The following is a 25,856-nucleotide window of genomic DNA, read 5'->3' on the forward strand; positions in this document are numbered from 1 at the left end:
TATTTATGTGTTCCAGTTAAGCAACTTATTAGGCGAGAAGCTTGCATTTCTTAGGATTTAGCTTTCAAAGGACTGCCCTCATTATTCAGACTTCTTGATCCATGTTATTTAATGTTCCCTTCTAAGGTTTTGACGGAACTTAACAAAAACATGAATAAATAGACAAATTGACTAGCTATGGGACAATTAAAACATTCAAAATGAATGACAGATACAAATTTAACTTTCATCTAAACCTTTCTTTGAGCTATCATTTTGACTTGAGTGAAATTTTTTACTGGAAGGCTTTTATATTTTTTTTTCTTTAAGTATCATACTGCAAAAACTACCATTCTGTATGGGGAGCAGTTCATCCGAAGTGAATCTGCGGTCGCCTGCAATCTGTCAGTTGTGTACGAGGTGGTGTAGTGGAATTGCCTGTCGAGGTTTGTTCTGAAAACTGTCACTGCAAGAAGGGACTCATGGCTGCCTTACACTGACTCGAGAGGAGAAAACACTGTCACGGCCCAGCACTGAACCATCTGTGCTGCTCCCGAGGATTCGGACTTAGGCAATGGTTTTACTGGGCTGAGACAGTAGGGTGGGGTGGGCGAGGGACTTAGTGGCTGGTTCTCAATTTCCAGTCTCTCCCGTATAAAAGACTGTGTGTACTGTGGCTTTTTAACTTCTGTTACACGAGAATCAGGCTCGTGTAAACTGTTTAGACTTTTTAAAAAAAAAAACCAAACCTTTATGTTGGTTTGAGTATTTTAGTTCACTTGGAAGGGACTACATTTATTTTAAAAACATGTTCAGCCGAGATGTAATTTCTAGCACTGGTTAGTTCTCATGAATAGTCTTGGGCAAATGAGAAGCTGTTCACTCAGCATGTGGCCAATTCAGGTGCGGTCACAGTAGGTTATTTGGGTGTTGAATATGTACTTACTGTTTTGCATACAGAGATCCAAAACTCTCTTCTCTTTTGCTTAAGTGTTTTAGAGCTACTACTTGAGATTGCCATCTGCAATACCGCCTGGTCAGCTGGCAATCGGGGGTAAATAGACTTGTTGCCTCCCTTTTGTGCACAGAAAGGCAGGATGAGATGCTGCTGCTTGTGCTTAGCAGTACCTTTTTTGCTAATCAGCGCCAGTAACTCCTTTTTAGTTGTATTAGTTGCAAGGAAGAACAGTTTTTATAATGCTTTGTTAGGTTATATGCTGTTCTTGGTGTTAGTGTGAAACCAGACAAGTCGCCTGGTCTAGTGCTGGCTGGTGTGCAGTGGCATGTGGTGATTCCAAGAAAGCAACTGGTAGAAAACAGCCGGAAGGTTACGTGCATAAAATGTTAATGGCTAATCTCACTGTTGAGTCATGATGCAACTGTGTACTCCAAATTTAACTGCATGTGGGCAGGAGACAGACAGAAGTGGCAAAATTAATACTTTTAAGGGGAGGGGGGGGAAAACTGAAAATCACAGGATTGTACTTTCGGTGGGAAGGGACCTTCAGAGGTCATTTATCGTAGAATCATAGAATAATTTGGGTTGGAAAGGACCTTTAAAGGTCATTTAGTCCAGCCCCCCTGCAATGAGTAGGGACATCTTCAACTAGACCAGGTTGCTCAGAGCCCTGTCCGTCCTGACCTGGAGTTTTTCCAGGGATGGGTCATCCACCACCTCTCTGGGCAACCTGTGCCAGTTTTCCACCACCCTCATCGTTAAAAAATTTCTTCCTTGTATCTAGTCTGATTTACTTCAAACCCTGTTTAAAATGGGTCTAACTAAATCAGGTTACTCAGGGCCATGTTGAGTCTTGAATACCTCCAAGTTCTGCAGCACAGACTGTAATAGCGGAGTGCTCTTTGAATTTTATCTTTCCCTACCAGCCTAAAGCATCAAGACCAAAGCTCTCTGAGCAGCTGATACGGCTCGTCCCTTCTGACCCGGGCTCCTGGCAGGCAGATGCCATCCGGGCAAGGGTGAGTGAAAAGGGAGGAGAGCTGTAGGGGCTGGATGGAGGTTGCCCATGGTGGCCGTCCTTCTTCTAAGTCTTGCCGCCAAGTCAGCGGGGCTGGATCCTGCTCGATGCTGGTAAGATGCAGGAGGAAAATTTGGCTGCTGGTGTGTGGGGCCAGTGACGTTTTTGGATCTCTGCCTCCTGAGCCACTGGAGGAGGATGGGGCCTGGGGAGACACTGTCACTGTGGAAACACTGAATTTTCATGATACCAAAGATTAGAAGGCTGTTTTGAGTCCTTATCCCGGGGTTAATTAAACATCTCGATGTTATTTGCGCTGCTAAGAGGCCTTGAGTTTGCACTCAAGTTTATGTTGAATATATTTATGGCTAGGATGCTTCTGCAGACATTACCATGTAATTATGGTTGTTTAACATGGAGGGTTAACGGAAGGCCTCAGTCAAAGAGCTCAGGAAGGCTCAGCTGGGTATGTTGTTTGTCAGTTAAAAGCCTTAAATGAACCCTCAGTCCAAAAAGGAAACAGTGTATCTTGTAAAGAGGAAACAAACAAAAACAACACAGAAAGAAGCCAACCTTTCACTTAATGGTTGTAGTAGCAGATTGAACATGGGGGCTGCTTAATGTCCAATTTTCTCCTTTCACCAGATTTGATCACTGGAGCCCAGCTTGTTTGTACGGGAGGAGTACCTGAAGGTACGTGGTATTACGAAATGCCTTCATCCTGTACCACAGAGGGGGAGAGCAGTAATCTTCCTAATCTCATTAATCTTTGAAATTGCTCTTTACAGCACCATTGTTTTCATAAATGTCTACTCTTACTAGAGGTGGTTTCTTAAAGCGATCTTTGGGCTGTCTCTGACAGTGGCTGTTGTGCTGTGTGTAAAACAAACGATCGGGTTTGACATCTTTCTGACTGTAGGGCTGTTAACACCCCATGTAAAAATACTCCTTTATGTGCATTAAGTCTTAAGAAATCTGCATTTAAGCAGCAACTAGAGCTGCTGGCGTGTGCCCCTGTACTGAAACACACTAAATAAAACAAGTGGGAGGAGAGGGGAGGCGATGGCCGTAAGCAGACGGCGATGTAAGAGCAGCCATCGCGGATGATGATGCTCCCTGATGCCCTCCTGGCTGGTGGGTAGGGGTTTGGTCTTGCTGTCCTTGTACCAATGTGCTGAAGCCTGCAAAGCCAGCCTTCCACAGAAACCTAGGACAGAGGAAAAACTGGTGGCTGATGCATACGGGAGGTGGAAATGATAATATTTGACACTGACATCTTCTTATCTCTCGGTGTCTCTAACGTCACGTCACTCCGAGGTGAAGCACTGATCCTCACTTTGCAGGCGCCGAGGAACGCTCTTACACGGGATCGAGATGCTTTTGCGGGAAGGAGCCATTTCTTGCTGCCCTCGGTCCATGTCGGAGCTGGGAAGGTCTCCCTGCGGAGCAGGGCACCGGTGGAGAACCGTGCCAAGTGCCCGGCACAACTCCAGCGTGCTCCGTTTCACTCCTTTCTGGTTTGTTTTTTGTGTGTGTGTGTGTGGTTTTTTTTCTTTGTAATCACTTCTGCTTGGGAAGAATTTAGGTCTCAGAAAAACATTCAAAGCCCTTTTTTGTGTGAATGGCAAGACAAAACCTCTCAAAGCTCGGGGAGGATTTCGGTGGTGAAAGCCGGCTCTGTTCCCAGGGTGCACTCATTGGCAGAGGCAGTTTCGGGCACGGGGCTCCCCTCGGCAGGGCTCAGCCCCCCATAAATACCCAGCGCAAGGCTCTCGCCCTGTGCTTGGCTGCCGGAGGCTCAGGCCCTTCATCGGGGAGAAAATGTACAGCCAGTGAGTATCCCTGCGGGCTTCTCTCTATAGGAGCAAGTCACCGGTTGTAACCCTGGTGCAGCGTTGGCTGGGGGGGGTTGCTGGGAGGCTGGGGGTCAGCACGGTCCAGAGGCAGGAGGATGAAGAGGAGGAGGAGGAGAAGAAGGGGGGAGGGGGATCCCTGTGTGGGGGTGTCTGTGCTGGTACATCCCATGCCAAGGCGATTCTGGTCCAGGGGGACAGGCTCACTCCTGGTCCGTACTTGGGAGGGGAAGGAGAGTGCCCTGCACAGCCTGTGTCTGCTGTGTCTTTGTGGGCTCTGCAGCAGGTAAAATTGGAACCTAACAAACAGTTCTCAGCTATGTGCTCAAGTATACTTTGCTTAAAGAAAAAAAATGGAAAAAAATGCTTATCCAAGACTTGGGTGCTACAAGTTCAATTTTGTTTCTGGATGCTTCAAGATATCCTGAATTTGTGGGTGAGAGTGTTTGCCTGCAGGGCTGCGGCACGGGCTGTCCCGTCGCTATTCCCTATTCCTCCATGTGCTCAGGACGGTTTGCAGGTGACTGCCGTAGCTGGTCAGAGCCCTCAGAGCCTTCCCTCCCATGAAGGCTGGTGCTTCTCCCTCCCGATCTCTCAAGTTATTTGCAAGTCACAGATCAGTCCATCCAGAAGCAAAACCCTCTCCTTCAGCAGGGGGATGGTTCCAAAACTATCCCAAAACCGGGCTAACCCCAGGTCTGCTGGCCCTTTCAGAGTCGAGCATCCCGCTGGAGGCTACAAGAAGCTCTTTGAGACGGTGGAAGAGCTGTCATCTCCGGTGACCGCCCATGTCACAGGTTGGTGTGGGCTCCCTGATCTCCTCCTGCCCAGCTCGTGTTCTCGGGAGCTCGTGGGCTACCATAGCTCGGAGGATTTACAAGGGCTGGAGCACAGGGTTGGAGGTAAAGGACCTAACAGGGCTGGCTTATTTGGGGGTAGAGGAAGGACAGATTGGACGGGGGATCTTTAGACATACCAATGCTTGACATCTTTGGTCGGTCTGTGGATGAAGAAAGAAAGAACAGTTCGAAGAGCCCACGCATGCTTAAAAGCCAAGTTTAATAAACATTAAAAAAGTTTTTTGTTGACACAATAAAAATTACTTGGTCTGATTTGCTGTGGGCTGCGCATGTACCAATGCTGCATCTTCTGCAGGCAGGATTCCCACCTGGCTGCGAGGAAGCCTCCTGAGATGTGGTCCCGGCTTGTTCGAGGTGGGCGCGGAGCCCTTCTATCACCTCTTTGACGGCCAGGCGCTGCTCCACAAGTTTGACTTCAAGGAGGGGCACGTTACCTATCACCGAAGGTACGTGGCCATTTTCCAAGCAAAAAAAATAAATAACAAAGCATTTGCTTGAACGTAAGCGCTGGGGACGGGCTCTGCTGCCCAGTACGTGGGAGGTGCCAGTTATTTCGAGTCTGTGCGGTTATTGGAAGAGCTCTAACAGTGAGATCACTAAAACCAGCTGAAAATAACTGAAACTTACTCATAGTTAGCAGAAATGCAACTTTTTGTACAAATTATAAAACATCTGGAAGGGAAGGAGAGGGAGGGCTGGATGTAGCGGCAGTCAGTGACAGAATTACATCATTGTCTGAAAACTGGAATGTGTTTTCAGTTAAAAGCTGCTGAGCTATCAGCTTTCAGGTGTTTGGTGCAGAATGTTTAGACAAAACGCTGTATTTCCCATCAGCTTCAGCTCTCCACCAGCCATCCCTTCCTGGGGCCGCAGTGGGGTGGTTGTTGCTGGACCCCATGTGCTCCAGATGCAATGTGAGGCCACAGGGACCTGCGGCTTTCGGAGGTCTCACGGGGCTCATCACAAGAATATTCGTATTGTAATTACATAGCCTGTTGCTTTTTTTATGGCTACCCCTGCAATGTGTCTTCTTGCCCTCCCCAGGTTTGTCAGGACTGATGCTTACGTGAGAGCGATGACTGAGAAAAGGATCGTGATAACAGAATTTGGCACCTATGCATACCCAGACCCGTGCAAGAACATCTTTTCCAGGTACCTTGGGGTTGTGTAGACATTGCAGCGATGTCCTACGGTGCTTCCACTTCCAAGCAGCCCCTGACTGCCTGTCCGTTTTCCCTGCTTAGGTTTTTCTCGTACTTCAAAGGTGTGGAGGTCACTGATAACGCCCTCGTTAATGTTTACCCCGTCGGTGAAGATTACTATGCCTGTACTGAGACCAACTTTATAACCAAAATTAACCCAGATACATTAGAGACAATTAAGCAGGTGGGTCTGTACTGTGCTTCTAAATAGGTGGAGGAGTACAACTAAAATGAAAATGTTTAATAACAGGCTCTTAAACCACGGCAAGAGTTGGGGTTTCTGTCAGAGAGAGGATGCAGAAGCAGCCAGCTGTGAGGGTCCACGAGAGCAGAGTCGGAACCAGCTTGTAAATGAACCCGCTGCTGCTGCTCTGAGTAATATTGCGTTAGGAGGCGATGGGGGTCCGTGGTCCGTATTCTCATGCTCGGGTTGGGGTTTGTGACCTGGAGCTACGTTGCAGCCTGGCCAAAGGGGACCATAACCAGAGGGCTCCTACCAAAGCTTTACTGCTGCCTTCATCTACATCGGAGCCGAGCCACATTTACCCCGCAGAACTGTATGTAACGTAGAATGTGTATTTTGACATTTTTCTTTGCTCTGTTACCAATGTCCAGCCTGTGGAGCCTTTCCTTTTGGACCCCAGGATCCCGAACCTCTCCCTGTAACTGTGTCAGCTCACCTGACCCTCTCGAATCGCTTGGCTTTGCTGCTCTCCTCCTTTTCACAAAATGAACAGTGGTTTGGGCTTGGAGAAGAGCTTTCCACATCTGGAGTGCGGACATATTGACCTGAGATGCCTTGCAGAGCTGGTGACTTCCCACCTCCTGCTAAGAAAGCTCCTGACTTTCTCCATCTTCTTCTTCAGGTGGATCTTTGTAAATATGTATCTGTCAACGGGGCAACGGCTCATCCCCACATTGAAAACGACGGGACAGTTTACAACATTGGCAATTGCTTTGGAAAAAATTTTGCGCTCGCCTATAACATCATACGGATTCCTCCGCTTCAGGCAGGTCAGTCAATCCCAGCCTCTGAGCAACCTGAGAAAATCTCATCCTATAAATAATTTTTTTTATCCTTCAAATGAGTGTTGTCATCAAGTTACTTCTTTTTTAATCTTCTTTAGATTTTATTTGCCTTCTTTAAGTAACAGAAATTTCATCTTTTACACACTTCAAAGCGGTTTCCAAATCATGAACTTCCTTTGTGCTAAAGGCAGAAACTTGCTGGGCAAACACTATAAATACAAAGTAATTATGGGTGAAACCCTCCATAAGGCTTCAACTGTCCCATTCCAGACAAGGAAGACCCGATGAACAAGTCGGAGGTGGTGGTGCAGTTCCCTTGCAGCGACAGGTTTAAGCCCTCTTACGTCCACAGGTAACGTTTCGTGGGGTGGGTAGCCTGACGGTGCAGGTTGGCTGAAAAGAGGGACGCTGCTCACATGTGCCACGCAGCACGTTCCCGCTCCGAGCGGTGCGCGCAGGCGAGCAGAGTCCCCTTTTCCTTCTGCAAGCGCACACGGGTGGGCTGCGCGTGTACAGCGACGCTGGCGTTGCGTGCTCTACAGAAGTGGCACGCAGGGCGCGTTCTTGCATGTAATCAGCAACTAAAATTAGGTGATTTCCCAAAATCAAGATGTTTATGTTGCTGTCATTTTAAGCGATGATCTGCTTGCTATATCCATTGCTTAAGACTAACTACTACATAGTTTTCGTCCAAACTAACTGCAGTGAGCCTGACGGGCTCCCCGTACGTTTCCAAACAGCTTCGGTCTGACTTCAAACTACATAGTGTTTGTTGAAACACCAGTGAAAATCAACCTTCTCAAGTTCCTCTCCTCCTGGAGCCTTTGGGGAGCCAACTACATGGACTGCTTCGAGTCCAATGAAACCATGGGGGTAAGCGGCGGGTCGTACCAAACTGGGCTGTACTGGGCAGCCAGCCCTGGACTAGGAGGTCCATCGTTTTGGTTTCACCTTCGTTTCTCTGAGCCTAAACCAAGCTGCTGCTTGCTTTTCAGGTCTGGCTTCACGTGGCAGAGAAAAAGAAAGGCAGGCTCCTCAACATCAAATACCGCACCTCAGCCTTCAACCTTTTCCATCACATTAACACCTATGAAGATAACGGATTTCTGATCGTCGACCTCTGCACCTGGAAGGGGTGAGTGTCGGTGGTGCCGAGCCTGGAGGCGGCTGAGGGTCCCTGTGGCATCGTGCCTCCCCCTGCATGAGCTGGTGGGGGCCAGCAGAGCCCCAGCACCAGACAGGCTGGTCCCTGCGCTAGTACATCCCTTTCCCGTTGGAATCACCCCTGGCACTTGCACCGACTCCCTGCAACCTGTCTAAATAGTCACACGTGGTGACACATAGACTATAAAGCGTGGAAAGTATCCACAGGTGCAGAGAGCCTGTTTGAAACTCATTTTCCAAGAAAAATTTTATTTTTATCTTTAATTTGCCTTTATCTTTAATAAATGTTACTGACTACCCAAGGGTTGATGTTATTTTGGCTCCTGGGGCTGTAATGAGCAGGATCTGGTTAAGGTTTGAACGCTGTTTTTCTTGGGAACACAGAGAAATGTGGCACCAAAACGGTGATGCCCAACCCCGTGTTGGCCGTGTAGCTGGGACGCCCTGAGCTGAGCTTATCCTGGCCGCTGCCGCAGGGTGCTTGGGGAGAACACGAGCAGCTGCTGGGTCTTCCTCGCAGGGGGAGCACACACACGGCTCGCTTCTGCCAAGGACTTGTCTTACTCCATTAAATTTTAGGAAAAAACCAGCTGCATTTGACCGCCCCACACTTGCAAACGACATCTTCGTTTCTGTCTATGATCCCGTTTCTGTGCAGGTTCGAGTTTGTTTACAACTACCTCTACTTAGCCAACTTACGAGCAAACTGGGATGAAGTGAAGCGGCAGGCAGAGAAAGCCCCGCAGCCCGAAGCCCGCAGATACGTGCTGCCCCTGAACATCGACAAGGTACCGGCGCCGCTGCAGCTGCCAGCGGGGCTCCGATGCTGGTGCCTGCTCCTCCGAGCATCGCTAGTGCTCTGCCTGGCCCCATTTAATTCCAATTAAACATTTTAAGGGGGGCGGGGGGGGGAACTTCAAGTATGGGTCTTCAGAGAAACTTTTTATTTTCTTTAGCTGATCGATGTTATTCTATTTTATTTCCCGTGTGTTGTAAAAAGGCTGACATACAGGACGGTTTTAGCAATAGGCACTCATTGCACTAAGAAAACAGAAGAAGCGGCCATCCCTGAGCATGTTGCCATTCCACAGCTGGACGAGGCTCTGCTGCACATCGCTGCCTTCGCTGTTCAATGCGGTTTGCAGCGAATCTGTGCAAACAGACTAAGAAATTTGTTTCTCCATTTCTCTTGGGTATTTTTCTTTGTCCCAGGCTGACACGGGCAAGAACTTGGTCACCTTGCCCTACACGACAGCTACGGCGACCTTGCGCAGCGACGAGACCATCTGGCTGGAGCCAGAAGTTATTTTCTCAGGGCCGCGCCATGGTAAGACAATGACCCCGAAGCACAGCCCACGGTGACGCGAGTACCCCCTGCACTCCGCATCCCACTAATCCTCACACATTATTTTTTTTTTTATTGTAGCCTTTGAATTTCCACAGATCAATTACAAGAAATACGGTGGGAAACCTTACACGTATACGTATGGGCTGGGGCTGAATCACTTTGTCCCAGACAGGGTAACTATCAACAAACTGGTGAGGCACGTCTTTTTGATGAGCTTTCAGTTTAAGGACAAAGAAAGGGTATTTCTGAGATGTGGTGGTTTTGTTTTTTTTCCCACCTTTAGCTTTGTAAGCTGAATGTTAAAACCAAGGAGACTTGGGTGTGGCAGGAGCCGGATTCGTACCCATCGGAGCCGATCTTTGTTTCCCATCCAGATGCCCTGGAGGAAGATGACGGTAATACTGATTTTGTTTTGGTCAGTGGCATCGTGATTTGGAAAAGCTGGTGTCTGCTCGTGCCGGGGGCTGTCTGCAAGGCTGTGCCAGAGACAGGCACGGGCAGAGCCCACAGGCAGCTCCCAGACGAGATGTGCCGCCTTCTAGCACTGGTGGGAAGTTTCTGAGGAAACATGGGAAAACTAAAACTGAATGAAAACAAAGGAGAAAGACCTCTAGGTTTAGGTGATCTGTTGTCCTCATTTCCTAGCCTTTTTCCGTCAGGAACTGCAGTATTTAAAGAATTCTGGGTGGCAGAACTTTGTAAAATTTGAACCTCTCTTAAACCAAGCGTGTTTTCTATTGCTAACCCATCCTCCTCGTGCAGGAGTAGAGCGAATTCAGGCTTTGTCACTCGAGGACAGGTAGTTATATTCATGCCAAGCACCGTACGCATTTCTTCACGCATCCCCAGCCCTGTGCCTATTTTTGAAGGTGAGTGGCAGCACTCAGCCTGAGAGGGTGTCCACTTATTCCCTCAATTCCTCATCTCTGAACAGGAGTATGTGAAGCTGGGAGAAGTCTTGGCTCTGCTGAATTTAAGAGCTAACTCTCACAGGTTTACAGTGAGAGTTTCATATCATATAGCCAAAATATTTCATAGCAAAACTGCGTATTATCTGTTCCCAGTTCAAGAAAATACTTGTGCAGGGGTTAAGTCCCACTGAAATGGAAAGGTTTTTAGCTTGTTCTTAAAAGCTTACCTTAACTGAAGCAGACAACGTGCATTTTAGGAATATGTTTAAACCCTTCTCACTTTCTGGGACTTAAGCCCATGCATCAGCACTCTCTGAAAGCTGAGTTAACACCGGGCTCCATGCTCTCGTTTCTGTCATCTTCCCCAAGGCTGTGTTTGATGCTGTCACAGATTATGGTGTATGGTTGTTCCAATGTGTTGACTGACCCAGAGAAGTACACAAATGAACAAACAACCTAAGAGCCAGGATGTCCCATCCATTCCACACAGGGACACCAGGATCCAGAAATGGGTATCTTGTCACATTAAACCTCAGAAGCAGAATTATAATTTATAAATTAATTCGTAATGTTGAAAAAATTAATGGACAAATCTGATATACATTCCAGTAAGTGATGTTTGGCATCAGCCTCTGCAATAGCTTTTCATAGTTCATTTTCCAAACAAAAACATTTCTCATGGTTTTACAAAGAAACTCTACAGGAGCTAGAACCCCAAATAGGATGAGAAACAAATAAATAATCATCTCACTGTTTACTTCAGAACCGATGAGCACGCAATAATAACGGGATTTGCTGGTGTCCCGTGCGGAGCAGCCCACGGGGAGGGTACAGCAAGGACCTTGTTTTTCTCGCCTGCCAGGCATTGTGCTGAGCATCGTGATCAGCCCGGGCGCCGGGCCAAAGCCCGCCTACCTCCTGATCCTGAACGCCAAAGACATGAGCGAGGTTGCCAGGGCTGAAGTGGAGGTGAACATTCCCGTGACTTTCCACGGACTCTTCAAAAGAGCGTGACCGCTGCCTGCAACACATCGGGTTAGGTTTCTTCCAGCTCCGAAAAGGTGCAGTCTCCGTTTACAAGCACTTAAATGACCTAAATTCCTTCAACATCACTTTTTATTCGTATGGCTATGTAATTGAGATTGAGCATTTCAATTTTGTTGTTGATTCTTCAAAATACTTAACCAGGTATTTTCCAGATACACCCTTTGGTGTTATTTCCAGAGGTGCAGTGCTAAGAACTCTTGTACAGTTAAAACAACACAAGTTTGGGGCACAGGGCTGGGTTTTTTGTTTTTACAAAATTGAACCTTGCAGCTGTGGCACAGTGAAAGATGCATGGAACGGCACAGTGTAAGCTCAATACTTGCACACACAATAACATTATGTAGAAGTGTCTCTGTGCTCTGTTACATGCTTTGAGAAAAGGTAATTTTTAGCCTACGCTGAAATATTAAGGATTTAAATCCCCTCCTGGTCACTCCTTTAGTTTCCTCAGAGTAATCTGAGCAGAGCCTTTCCATAGCTACTTTGGAAATCCGAACTGGCCTGCCCAAGGTGGTGTGGCAGGCAGCATCTTGTCCTTCACTAAGGCTGAAAACTGTACACACTAGCTTATGTGTTTTCTCTTTGCCATTTTTTTTGTCTAAGTGCAGTTTCTTGAGTTCTGGATTTCATGCTAAAACATGAATATGAAAAAAATCAAGCAATTGTTACGACTTGAGATGAACTTGCTTCCTTAAAGTGCTAAACTCTCAGCTTAATCCTTCCTTTTCACAAAATAAATTTTCAACTAATGTAGTGAGAGGCTATGGTTCAAAATACAAACTTATTGCTAATAGACTGAAAATCCAGGATTCTTGTTTGTCTGCAGTGGTTTAACATTTTTATTAATAGTATCAAACAATTAGAAAATAATTTACATTAAAGATTTCTAGTACACGGTGCTAACTTTAAAAGGCTGATTATTTGAAAAATGGCTGCAGTTACATTCTGATGACAGGATATTGACACGGAGATATGACCTGGTACTTCTGCTGTTCTATAATCTCTAAGCACTGTGCAATTACCTAATTAAAAAAAACAAAACAAAACCAACAATATAAGCAATAAGCCTCTGAAACAAAAAATTAGTAAAATTTACTAGTTATGCACTCATTCAGTAATACATTTGTTCTTCCTTTCTGCAAAACAATGAACATTTAAAATGAACAGCTGTTGGCTGTAGCATTAGGGGAAATAGCTGTCAGTGTAACTTACCCCTGGGGCAGGGGAAATGTGAAGGAAGAAACATCCTCAGGATCCCAAAGTTTATGCGCTGCATACAGACACCACTAAACCACTTTAAAGTCACTGTGGTGACAAGAGAATTACTTGGAGCACTGGGAAGCTATTTTGCTGTAAACTCCAATGAACATATATTATGTGATAATCCATTTCTGTTATTACGTAGCTATGCTCCTAAGATTCCCCATCGCATATCAAAAATGAGCAGAACATCCTGCTCTTCCACATCCATGTTTTTCTAAGAAGTCATCTTTCTCGGTGTCTTGTGGCAACAGGGACTGAAAATACAGAACTGGTTTTGGCCTTTCAAAACAAGGTAATTCTCTATCTTTCACTGCTACTGGAGCACATGCTGTCTTTTAAAAGCCTATTTAAAAAAAAAGGCACATAAAAGATCTGAATGAGCACATGCTGTCAGTTCAGACAAAGCTAAACATAAACTCCATCTGTTAGCAAGAACTGAGATAAAGTATCACAACAATATTTTAAAAAACAGCTACACATGCAAACATGAATTGTGGTGTGCTGGTGAAAATTACCTGAGAGTAACAATGATTCATTTCTACTATCATATATTTTATTTTCATTGTAGCTCCTAGAGACAAGGTAGTCTTGGGGCTCTAGTACTAGAAAATACTTCTCGGTGCTCTCCCATTATCAAAGTTCCCATATAACCCACAGAAAATATTTAATGTCTATGTAGTACCATAACTATGTACCATATTTAGAAGGATTAATTGATAGCAGGCTATATTTGTGAACTTTAAGTAAACAAGTTTCAGAAGTGCAAAGAACATTTTAAGTATTGCTAATAAACAATCCACCAAAGAAAAATAGAACAAAGGGGGCGGATTTCAGAAAGAATCTAACGGAATGGATGTCTGCCAACTTAAAAATAAATAAAAGGGGGGGGGGGGCATCCCAAATGTAAGCAGCAAATGACGAGCAGGAAGAGAAAGTCGCAAAAAGAAACATCCTAGGACAAAACAATGGGCACAATGTTAACGGTGAAGAGCCTGAAAAACAGTGAAGATATGGGTGATTATGTGAGACCGAAAAAGAAAGGATTTGGATACAGAATCAAATGGTAAAGTCAATTAAGAGGTTCAGTGAGGAAATGCTGTAGTCAGGTAACCAGAACATAACCAGAATTCAACAGAAACTTTTTGGATAGACTAATTGGGAAGAGAAAAGATAAGAATTACAAAGCTAAATTCCACAGAAAAGGGAGTGAGAAATGGGAGACCCAGTTCTGGGAATCAGCATGCTGCTGACCTTGAGCGAGTCACAGGCTTACGCGTTCGCCACAAGATCCTTTTGAGATGCGAGAATAAAATGTACTATAAGGAAAAAACCTACCTTTCTAGTGTTTTGAGGTAGAATTACACCATCATCCCAGAGTCTGGCAGAGGAGTAAAATGCACTGCTTTCTTCCTCTAGCCTGGAGAAGACAGAGTATTAAACAAGCTTAAAAGCACAAAAATGTAATAAAAACCATCAGGCCAGTAAAATAAAATCATAGATGAAAAAGGCACATACTTCCATCTCAAGTGAATGTGCAATACTACTGTTAAAATTAATTAGAATCCAGCAAATAATACATAACAGATCTGATCATTCTGCAGTACAGACCATCTTCCACATTCAGATGATGACCATTGTTTAATATACCCCAGAATATCTTGATTTGGGGTTGTATGGTTTGGGTTTTGAGGGTTTTTTGGGTCAAACATTTGTGGTTCCTTAAGAAGATCCTAAGAACAGATATAGGATTACATGGAAATTTGGAATATTTTTCAGTAGATTCAGGTTTGCTTTATTTGTTTGGGATGTGTTGATCTGTAAGATGAATAAAAGTAGGTAATTTAACTAATTAAATCCCAGTGTAACTGCAAGGGTTTATATTTAATGTCCTTACTTTTCTTTCAGATGTTTTAGCTCTGATTCATCTCTTGTACAGTCATTGTCCCCAGCTTGTGGGACTGTGGAGAAATGTCTTGAATCCACAAGAGCAACTCTTGCATTAGGCCACAAGAACAGAAAGTTCGGACTGAACGATCTCCCACACTACAAAAAAATGCACAGTACAAACTCATTGAAATTAATCACAAAAAGATGGCCGTAGGATGACACAATCAAGTTCAAGGCAGAATGTAATACAGTTTAATTTGTAGAGCATTAATGATACAGCTCCTTTACCATTACAGCTACAGCTCCTGTGTCAGTACAGATACCCTGTGGTAGCAACCGTCACAATCCCCGTTGCCTTCAATACTGCTATTTTATTATTTCATTTTTCCTCCAAGCACTTACGTGTTCAATTCTGAGCAAACAAAGAGCCCTACTGCACTTACTAGCAGCATACACAGTACACACTGTAGCACAACTAAAGGAGACGTGCTCCTTGATCACTGAAAAAAACCAGCATGTGCTAAGAAAAAGGCAGGATTGGCGCCCGAGTAAGGACATTTTCAGATAACCTGTTTCTTTAGAACTGGCTCTAGATTCTTAGAGGCAGACCAAATTTTATGTAATCACACCTTGTGATACATTTCTTACTTTAAAAGTAGTTAAAATAACGAATTGAGTTAAATGTCTGCAACAACAGTTGATTTTTAAAAAGGAAGTGCTTTGAAATCTTGGTATAGCGTAAAAAATCTATTACCAAACCCATTAGATTTATGCCACCCATACCATAACATAGCTTTCACTCCCATAACAGCCACCGATTACAATGGTTATTTTGGGAACAGCAGCACAAGCAACAGCAGCCATCATGGAGGCCTGGGCTTTTAATCTGTTGGAGTGAGCCTCTGCCTGAAATAAAAATAAAGATTTCAGATCCTTTAAGTTTTTCTCCTAGACTCCCTCCACTCCCACCAAACTTGTATCTCTAAAACATTAATTTCTTTACAATTCTGTAGGATCGTTTCTTCCACAACTGTATGGCAGCGTTATTAACTACCATAGCCCATTACGCACTTATTTTACAATGTACATCAGCAAAACAATTGTAACCAGTGTGCAAAAACCTACGCTACAGTGCAACCCTAGCTCTCCCAGGCATTAGCAAAGCTCAGATACGACAGAATTATGCCAGGCTTTGTCTTAAGTGCTGGTGACAGTTTGGAGGAACAGGGCTGCAGAAACAGTCTCTGCTCAGAGAATCTGATGTAGGTTTTACCATGAGGCTATCTGTAGCCCAGGACAAAACATACTGCACTTTAATGCCTTCACTTTTCTAAAAGAGTAATATCTATTTTTCTGTGGAGCACAGTGGTATCAGAAGAATCAATAGGCTGTATTTCAATATAAAGTGCACTATAAACTCCAAGTTTTACAGCTTGCACGCCAGCTGGACAGTACCATTTTAGATAAGCATAGAGGCCTGCTTAAAATTAGAATAAAGTGAGAATGCTAACGGAAAGATTTAAGAACAAAGTAATTATGAAGCTTCTTGGTTTAAACCATCAAGAGTGGTTTAAAAAAATAACTTCCAAATGTAATCTTAAACAGTACAGAACTAGGAATTTCTTGAATTAAGCATATTGAACTACAAATGCCGTACCTGTGAGATGCTTGTTGGCTCTGCTATATGTGGAGCGGTATTTTGCAAAAAGAGGATGGGAATGCTTCGCTGACTGCAAAGCTGTACGAAATGGCTACCCTTGAGAGAAGCATCATGAGACAGCTCCCCATTGTTAGCCACTATCCCCACCAAGTGCCTACAAAACAGACATGTGAACATTTTCACTTTTGAACCTCATGATGAAACGGTAGCTCATGTTCTGAAGGATGGAAACATAAATATCCATACACACACACACACAGATCTGCCCCTTACAAAAATTCAGAATGTAAAATGATGCACGTACGTGTGTCATTTCATTCAAGGACCCACACACACCTAACAAATAAGAAGTCTTACAGCACTCCTGATACGTAAAGCATAGGAGTATTAACGTGGATTAATACCCAGAGGGCAGGTAAAGCTATAGATGACCTGTCAGAGTTTGCACTGCAAGACAACATGCAAGGTGCAGGACTCTGGGCTCTCTCTAATTCCTGTAACATACAACATAACAATCTGAAATGTTTATGCTTTCAACCTAAAGAGGTTCTAAAAATATATTTTACTACCTTTTTTTAATCATTTTAATATGCTTTGACTAGAACCTTGTATGCTTCGACTAGAACGTTGTATGCTTCATAAACGTTAATAATACAGTCTGATCTGAATTATGCAAGGTTTTATTGTATGAGTATTATCCCATCTCCATCACATGGGAGAAGGGATGACAGCTTTCCACTCAGTTCGAGAAGGAACACTTTTAAAGATGCTGTTTCTTATTTCTTAAGGAATCTGCTGAGACTTCAGTGTTCCAACTCTCTGGCTAGTATTTTTGTAAACAAATAATTTCACAGAGTCATGAAAACCATTCATTTGTAATCGCTCTCTGCTGCTATTGGCCTGAGACATGGTGAATTCAGAGCTCAGAGAGAGAAGATCAGGCTATCTAGAAGTATTTTATTACCAATTCTTGACTGACTCAAAACTTCATAAACGTTGTTATTAGAATACTGTAACACCTGAGAATGATATGAAAGCTATTTAGACAAGTATGTCTGTACATTTTGATAGTGAAATGTTACAGCCTTACCCTTCCATGTGGCCAAATCCTGTTACTAATGTTGTTCCATAATTAGCCTTGAATTCCTGGAATCTGCTTCCATCCATCAGACGGCTCAGAATCTGCAAAGAAATTATTACCAACGGTGTATTTTGAGCCAAAGTTCAAATCCAAAATTATTTCAGTGTTACAGAGCACAGCTGTTCATGTGCATACAAATGTTGTAAAAAACCCAGTGTGTGCAGTTACAGTTTTTGTGCGTAAGAAACACTCAGCAGCATATTGCTCATGCTTTTTTCAAACACAGTTTAAAAGCTGCCTTCAAAGCTACACTGCTTTCTACAGTCAATCCCCTTAACTGTAGGAATTTACCCCTGGAAAAATACTGGATTCGCATCCTTGGAGACTAAATCTCTTCTGGTACAACACAATGAAAATAGCGTGGGCAGCTCTGCATGTCCCTGCTGATGTATTAGCATCTGTCCCAGCCTCAAACGAGTTTAATTTGAGCTTTGTTGTTTTTTTCAGTCAGTATTTTCATTAAGAATTTAAGTTACAAGATAGAGTCTTGACTACTTGGGTAAAAAAAAAGAAAAGGCAGGGGAAGGGCAAACAGGACACTAAAGGGGTGCACATTCTCAAGGCAGCCATCACACTACAAGACATACTGACATAGCAGCATCTCAAACAGTGCCTGGAAACAGATGGGGATCAGCTGGCATAATCTGTAATTATCTTATCTCTAGCAGGTTTTCAGCTTAAATATTTCCTATAATTCTACAGAACTGTTGCCATTCTTCTCTGTTGCAGACCCAAGAGAGTTTGGCAACTGATTAGGTAACAATACAAAATATCTCAGGTACTTCAGGATTCTTCAAGAAAGAACAGCCAGTTGCCTGTTAATCTGTAGCTACTAGATAGAGCAGACTGAAAGGACAAAGGAATACAGTATCTGTCACCTTACCAGTTTTACAGGAAGAGTACACCTATAATCTTGCGGTGCCAGTCCCAAGAGCTCATCGGAACTATAGAGAGGACTGTCATGCTCTATGACCTCCTCTGGCAGTGGATCGTAATTTAATGTAGAGATAACATTTCTAATACATTCATAGGCTTCCTTTTCTGAAGATGCAAAATGGTCACTACAGCCACTGACTCTAGGAGAGAGAGCAATATTAATTAGTATTGAATTGATGAAATCTGTGAGTCTCCAAACTCCCTGAAAAAACTGATTTTGTTCCTGTATGAATGAGTTGGAAGCAGTAAGTCAGTGGAATTTCTGTGCAATCCAACCCCAAAACAAATTCACAGTAAGAAGTTCTTCCCTGTGACATTTGCGTTTACCTATATTAAAGAAAGACCTTTGAATTTATTTTCATGACAACGTTGTTGCAAACAATATAATAAAGAGAAAACAAACTTTAAAAATTATTTCAAAATAAGCACTTCCAGCCCAGATATAAAGACAGTAACTTATTACATGTAACACAGTTATCTGACTGTCACACTAGTATTTGGTTTTGTGAGAAAGATATAGAATCTGGTTACCATACACACAGCATAGAATGCCAAGAACAAAGAAGCAAAGCCACCCTTTTCCCCTTTCTAGAAAGGAATAACTATTTTGACAACTACAGAAATTTCTGACACAGAAAAACAGCATTAAAGAAATAGTTAGATAGCTACTATCCGGTTTATTGCCTGTTCGTTCATCTCCTGCTATGAAGCCCTCTTTAACAGCAGAGGCAGGCAGGCTTTCCATTTTTCTTCTTTGCTTCAGGTACTTTTACAAGCATTCAGATTCTAGAGTTAGTCTAGTGTCTTCAGAAGCAGACAAGACAAATGGAAACAAGTCATACCACCTCTCCACTCATCAGTTTCGGGAAGAAAAAAGAATTTCTTATGCATTTTCCCCATCATCACAACTATTTTTTTTTAAATATATGTATCCTGATAACATTTACATTAGGAAAAGAAGTTATACCATTCCTCTTCTATAGCTGGTCCCTCCGAGGCACAGAGAAACTGACTTGCCTGAAGTTGTTCAGAAAGTATGTGGAAAAAATGGGGAACCAAACCCAGATTTGTCCAGTCCCTGCTTCACCCCATAACATCACTTAATTTTACTTCCATTTGGCTGATCTAACAAAAAAACCTGTACCTGAGAAGGAAAGCAAACTGTGTAATAACAGGTTCTACTTTTGGCCCTGATCCTGACCTCTGTACTTATGTGAGATTTCTCTCAGAGAGTATGTGTGTGTATATATATATACATACACACACACACACACAGTGGAAGTGCAAAGTTCCCGTGGACAGTAGTAAAGCTGAAATTACAATGCCGTGTTACTTTTTTTATTTCAGAGAGTTATATCTAGCCCCATGATATTCCCACATATGTAACTGAATACCACCAACCTTTATAATAATTCATGTATCACATCAACCGGGTTTTTTTTCACTGCATGTTTTTCAGTCCTTGAGGACCATATTGTATTCTGTCACTGGAGTAGCCTCAGTCACATCAATTTAAGATAGAATGACAGTTTCTTTAAAGCTAAGTATGCTGAATTCTCTGCTACTTTTGAGACTTATTCCACATACTCAGAGTGAAGCTTGGCTCCTCCTAGGTCCTCGGGAGAGACATATTCTCCTGTAGCAGCTTTTACCAGAGGTGGGCCAGCAAGGAACAGTGTACCGATTTTATCTATAATCACAGTTTCTTCTGCCATGGTTGGAACATAGGCACCTCCAGCTACACAGGAGCCACACACCACTGCCACCTGAAGGACGCAGAAACCAAAACAAATCAAGATGCTGGAGAGTGGAGAATGGAAAGGCAAAAGCATTACCTTTATTTCACAAACACTGAAGAGACTAAATCGCAGCATGGGGAACAATGAACTAGAGATATAAATACCAGCATGAACAACAATGCTGGTTTTGACAGTTCAATGTTTACTCTGAAATAACCTAGTGATCTGATGCTTTTCCATCACGATCAGTTGGTAAACACTTAGAAGATCCTTAAGGCTAAAGCATTCTGTTATGTGAGATACTATTTGAATCTCCCTTCCCCACAAATAGAAAAGGTGAGCTTTAGGAATTTTTTTGCATGTTTGAGAGTTAGAACAAAACTTTTTTTTCAGAACTCTGTTGATCACATACACTACACTTACTTGTACTCCAAATAACACTGTACCTGAGGGATTCTCATGGCAGACATTATTGCTTCATTGTAGAAAACTCTGCCACCGTGTGACTTGTCAGGGAACAGCTCTGACTGACATTACAGAGAAAAGACAGTGTCAGTATTAACTACAAAAGCCAACGCTTCCTCTTCACTCCATTCATTCACAAATGCGTTGTAACCCACTCTGGGAAGGTCACCACTAACAATCATACCTGAAACTTTCACATACAGCAATCGCTACTGTATTTATTCCCCTTATACACTGTGTAATTCCACAAAAATACCCATGTGTTTTGAAAGCAGAAGTAAGTTTCATATTTTTTTGTGAAACCAATTTATTCTGCACAAACTGAGACTGTAAACATGGAGGAGGGGAAGCTCACGTTCATACTTTATCTGTGAAATGGCTTCAGCACAGTTTTCTTTTCTACTTAGTTTTTGATGCAATTCCTTAAGTCAGGTAAAAACTTTTTCTATGTGTTTGCTTTCAGTCTGGAGAGGGAACAACTATACTCTCTGTGATATTATGACCTCTGTACATTGGAAAGTAACCTGTGCAAATTCTCCTTTTACAGTAAGAATTTCACAAACTACATTTTTAAAGGCCACAGAGGTTACTGCATTACCAATGTAATTACTGTGATAACAAACATTACAATAAAATACAGAGTAACTTTACAGATACTGAAGTTGAAAATAGAACCTCAAACAATGTACCGATTTATTAAAGACAGAAAAGCATTTCAGCACACCGAGGAATACCCATGCTTGGTCAGCACTTCACCCCCCCACTGATATTCAAGTTTCTAAACTTTGATTAGATGCTAGATGCAAAATTAGCCAAAGTGATCACTACTGTTACAGATCATCAGATCATCTCCCAGACTCCGATTTGTGGACAAAACTCAATTTAAGTATAACAGACAATGAAAGTCAGCCAGCCAAGAAAACAAAACATAAATCTGAGGTTTATTGCTAAACATTAGTATGATTAAAATAAACGTAGGTATTTTCTTCTGTGAAGTGGTTCCGATATTACCTGTAGTGGTAGGAATGCTCCCCCGCTGTCAACAAGGTACACAGATAACAGTCTGTTCTGCATGGCTATTTCTTGAGCTCTTAATTGTTTCTTCACTCCAATCGGATAAATAGTTCCTCCTTTCACAGTTGCATCGTTTGCCATGAAGACACACCAGACCCCACAGATTTTGCCAATTCCTGTATGTGGTACCACAGATACTTATCAGGACTCTCTAAAATACCACAGATGAAACAAGGGGGCCAAATTATAGCTAGGATGTTCTTTCAGTAATACTGTATCAAGAAGCTGCAAATTAAGTTGCAAATACCACATAGGGAAGAAATCTATAGCTCTTCTCTGAATAACGAGCTGAAAGCTAATGCTACTTAAAGAAAATCTGAATGACAGAAGACAGAACTTGAAATAAACTTACTTACTACTGGTGACAGTATAAGAGAAAAAAATACACAGTTTGACTTCCAACTCTTGAGACAACAGGGAAGGCAATTAAAAATTACCTATATAAAACTGAAAAATGTAGCAATCTGTGACAAAAGATAGGATTTCAGACTGTGTTCTTCTAGTTACTTTTTAAACTGGAACTGCTTTTCAAAATGCAATGAAAAGACTTGTCTATAATTTGGAAAATATTACAAAATGTCACAGTTCCTGTGTCTCTCAGTAACTTGGTCCCCTTTCCTTTAACAGACAACAGCTGATTTGACACATCATCCTAAATTTTTTGAGACAAAAATCAGCTACAGGTAAGTAGAATAAATTACTAAATCTAGAAGAAATGAAAGAACTTTTTTTCTTTAAAGGTTTCTCCCAGATTCCCCAGCAAAAATTGCAGAAGAGTAATACAGCAGTGGCTGAACCCTTCTATGTCGGGAGCTGCTACCGGATAGAGCTGATGTTCACTTTTCCTAGGAAAGCACATTCTTAAAATACTAAAATATTCCATAAACCTGATTACGTGCATCCTTTTTCCTTTCCCAGTAAGAACAAACACCTTAACTTCAGTGAACAAGGCTGGTTACTCTGGGAAGGTGTGCAGCGCATACGGAATGACAGCTAATGTATGCTGCCTACAATCACTTACTCATCACTGCAACCAAACAGCACCTCTCAAATTATATTAAGAAGAATCACGTTGGTTCAAAACTCTTCTGGGCTGCGTCTCCAGCATGGGCTGCTCAAAACAATACCCTCAACCCATATCCTTCTTTAGCTCTAATACAAATCATATTTAAAGATATGAGCAATGAAACAAATGAACTTCATCAATTTCCCATTACTTCTACTATTACATTTGCTAGCACTTACCAGTAAGGCACCCAGCAGCAGGGACATCACCATACGGCATATTGAGGCCTGCCAATGGAGACAGCTCAAGAAAAGACTCATCATCAAGTAGCAACTTCAGGCGTTCACGAACAAACAGCTTCTTGTTTCTCTGAGTATGACGCAAGATGGCATTTTCTCCCCCTCCTTTACTGACTGTCTCTAGCAATTCTGAATATCTGATTCAAAAAACAAAGTTTCAATTAACGAAAACCACACAAGTTACCCTTTAGCAGATTAAACGTAGTACTTGGATGTACTGCACAGTTTTCATATAAATGGCACAAGAATGAAGATGAACTCACATTTTCGGATTATTGTTTCTTACAAAGTGTAATAAAAAGCAAAGGTATGTTATTTAAAGCGAGCATTTTAGTTTCGTTATTCAAAAACTGTCTAATAAGGACAGAATATTTGTATTATTTCATTCTTTTTTCTATCTGCAGTTTATGTTCATAGCTAGTAGACATTATTAAATACATATCCTCCCCGGGGTGTTGCCCATATACACCCAACACACGGCATTTCACAATACATGATCATACTTAATCTCTGCCAGCAACCCCATGAGCAGAGTTCTGACAAGGGGCTGATCATCAGCGACCAACACTGACTTTGAGAGATATTGCCCTACAGCAACGTTAGCAGCTATTAATCACTTGCAGCTATTAATCAGGCTATAATAATTTGCTAGTCCTAATTCATCATGGACATTTACCTTCCATGTTCCAGCTACTCTAGGGAAGAATCCAGTCAAGGGCTTCCTCCTTCAGTTCCCCTCAACAAGTTTATCCGACAAAAATCAGTAACTCGTAAGTAGAATAAATTACTAAATCTAGAAGAAATGCACACTCTACAGCACGGAAGATATACTTTTAAAGTAGTGAATACTGCAGCGCCATTACAATCATCAAGAGAGGAAGTGATTACCAAGTGTTATTGTCAGGGCAGCATCAAGTACAGATAAAGAATTGAAAAAACTGTAAACAAATGTGGTATCTCGAATAATTTTGGTCTTAAATAAACCAGGTTCTTCATTTATTTCAAATAAAACATTTTTTTGCCAAGATGGATCATCTGTAACTAAAAGTACTGTTTAACCTAACTATTTATGCACCACTCTGTACATGACTCCATTACCTTATTATGGCTTCCTGCAGACTGTAGAGATTGAAAAACCTCAGGAGAAAAAAGCTAAGGATTTTTAATAATGCCGTAAATGCCACCACAGGAGGGCACAGTGTGTTTTCCGTAGCTTTGCTTCCAGCTCATGTATCATTCCTCTGAACAAAGGCGTTTGCATTTTTGCCATCTGATCTTTAAGGACAAACACATAAAATACATTTTCCTGCTTTTATCAGTGAATCACGATTAATTGCAGCAACCGTCACCTACTCTTTCAGGAGGCATCTGCAAATGTGTGAGTCACCATTTATGTCTCTGCATTCAAAATCCAACACAAAACAAATTTTGTGGAGGTCTAGAAAAAATACTTCTTGGCAATATATGCAAAAAAATGCCACTTGGAACTATTTTAAATACAGTCTGCACCTAGACTTAGGCATTTCAGTCACCATTTAGGCACCTCTTTCGGGGGGGGGGGGGGGCGCAAAATTTTTAAGTGCGGATGCTTGTAAAATTCTCTCTGCAGAGAAGCTGCCTGAGAAAAGAGCTGCCAGGAAACTAGTTTAACCTTCAAAATCGTTAGGTAAAAGAAACAACTTTTTAAATTATTTTTTAATCTCTGGACTTTTTAATTGGCATTCTTCCTAGGTTAAAAAGCTCCAAAAAGTGCCCGTCGGTAACTCACATCATCTCACAAGTCGCGACATTTTTGAAACAGCACAAAACCAGTTCATTACCTTTTAATAACAGCCTCACTGTTCCTCAAATTTTCTTCAAACACATGCCGATACACAGACAGGACACGTCCGTCTAAAACAGGGTAAGTTTTGGCCCACCGTCTGTATTTCGCTTTGTTACTTCCCAAGCGGCAGGGAAGCACGCCGCGTGTCCTTTCCAAGGCCTGATCCTGCAGGACGTGCGCTGGCTGCTTACCACCATGCAAGTCCCTAGACTTTCTTTCCAACACGCGATTTTTTAAGGTTTGTAACCTTGGGAGCGGCGGGGATGCGGCGCTGGGGGACAGTCTCCCAAGGGAGCGCAACGCGACAGTGTTCCACATGGCCCTAAGAGAGGGAGAAGGGAGAAGAAACGGCATTTACTGACCAAAAGAAAAATAACTGCACTCCAGATTCCCTCAGCCGGCGAGGCGAGGCGGGCGCCACGCCTCAGGTCGCGGTGCTGAGGGAACGAACACCCGCGGTTCCCGCCTTGCAGCACGCAGCTCTCCCCCGGCTGAGGCGGCGGGGGCCCCGCGGGGACGAAGGGGGCAGGAGGAAGCCGCCGGCAGCGCGAACGGGGCCTGACCGCGGGCCTGCGGGACGGGGACGGAGCCCGGGCCGCCCCTCAGCGCCCGTTCCCGGGGCGAGCGAGCGGGGGGACCCTCCGGCGGGGCTCCCCGGCCGGCCGGCCTGCCCGCCCGCCGCTGCCTCGCCTCCCCTTCCCCTCCCCTCCTTCCCCGCCGACCCTTACTCGGCCAGCCGCCGCGGAGCCGTCCGGTCCGGGCCCGCCTCTCGGGGCGGCTCCGTAACCCACAGGGCGGCCCGCCCCCGGTTGTCCTCTGCCCCGGGTGGCCGGGCCTGCCGGCGGGGCCTTGCCGGGCCGCGGGCCCCGCACGGCGGCAGCGGGCTGGCGCCGCCGGGTGCTGCTCCCGGAGGAGCCGTGCTGGGCCCCCGGGGGTCCCTCGGCCGGGCCCTGGCCCAGCTGCTGCCGCCCACCGCCCTGGGTCGGCCCCCGGCCCCGGCCCCGGCCGCGGGGCCGGTTCTCCTCACCGGGCCTCTGCCCTCAAGGGCGGGCTGGGGAGCGCGGGCAAGAACGGTAACTTCACCTCAGAAAGGGCAAACGTTACAAAAAACAGCACAGGGAGCAGAGCGGGTTGCCGCTCTAGGAAATAAGTGCGATTCTATACGCAGGGCGCGTGTCTGATTTGTAAATTA

The 25,856-nt window shown here is 43.7% G+C and overlaps 2 protein-coding genes across 2 annotated transcripts; one reads left to right on the forward strand and one right to left on the reverse strand.

Moving 5' to 3' along the window:
• The first annotated feature begins 3,661 nt into the window (after positions 1-3,661).
• On the forward strand, positions 3,662-12,415 carry RPE65 (retinoid isomerohydrolase RPE65). The gene is made up of 14 exons (XM_069788424.1): positions 3,662-3,787; positions 4,523-4,605; positions 4,964-5,114; positions 5,713-5,820; positions 5,913-6,054; positions 6,737-6,884; positions 7,170-7,251; positions 7,640-7,772; positions 7,895-8,034; positions 8,722-8,851; positions 9,276-9,390; positions 9,490-9,584; positions 9,695-9,806; positions 11,185-12,415. The coding sequence occupies exons 1-14, from the start codon at positions 3,777-3,779 to the stop codon at positions 11,334-11,336; spliced, it is 1,602 nt and encodes a 533-aa protein (XP_069644525.1). The 5' UTR covers positions 3,662-3,776; the 3' UTR covers positions 11,337-12,415.
• LOC104314392 (methylcrotonoyl-CoA carboxylase beta chain, mitochondrial) lies at positions 12,188-25,480 on the reverse strand. The gene is made up of 13 exons (XM_069788420.1): positions 25,393-25,480; positions 24,660-24,986; positions 22,780-22,976; positions 21,472-21,650; positions 20,442-20,522; positions 19,844-20,022; positions 18,204-18,396; positions 17,270-17,361; positions 16,177-16,333; positions 15,303-15,425; positions 14,527-14,675; positions 13,968-14,049; positions 12,188-12,391 (listed from the first exon to the last, which is right to left on the reverse strand). Exons 2-13 carry the CDS (start codon positions 24,980-24,982, stop codon positions 12,308-12,310), a joined length of 1,839 nt encoding a protein of 612 aa, XP_069644521.1. The 5' UTR covers positions 24,983-24,986; positions 25,393-25,480; the 3' UTR covers positions 12,188-12,307.
• Positions 25,481-25,856: the final 376 nt, after the last annotated feature.

The sequence above is a fragment of the Haliaeetus albicilla genome, chromosome 8 (genome assembly GCF_947461875.1).
Source record: "Haliaeetus albicilla chromosome 8, bHalAlb1.1, whole genome shotgun sequence".
In the NCBI taxonomy this organism is placed as follows: Eukaryota; Metazoa; Chordata; class Aves; order Accipitriformes; family Accipitridae; genus Haliaeetus; species Haliaeetus albicilla.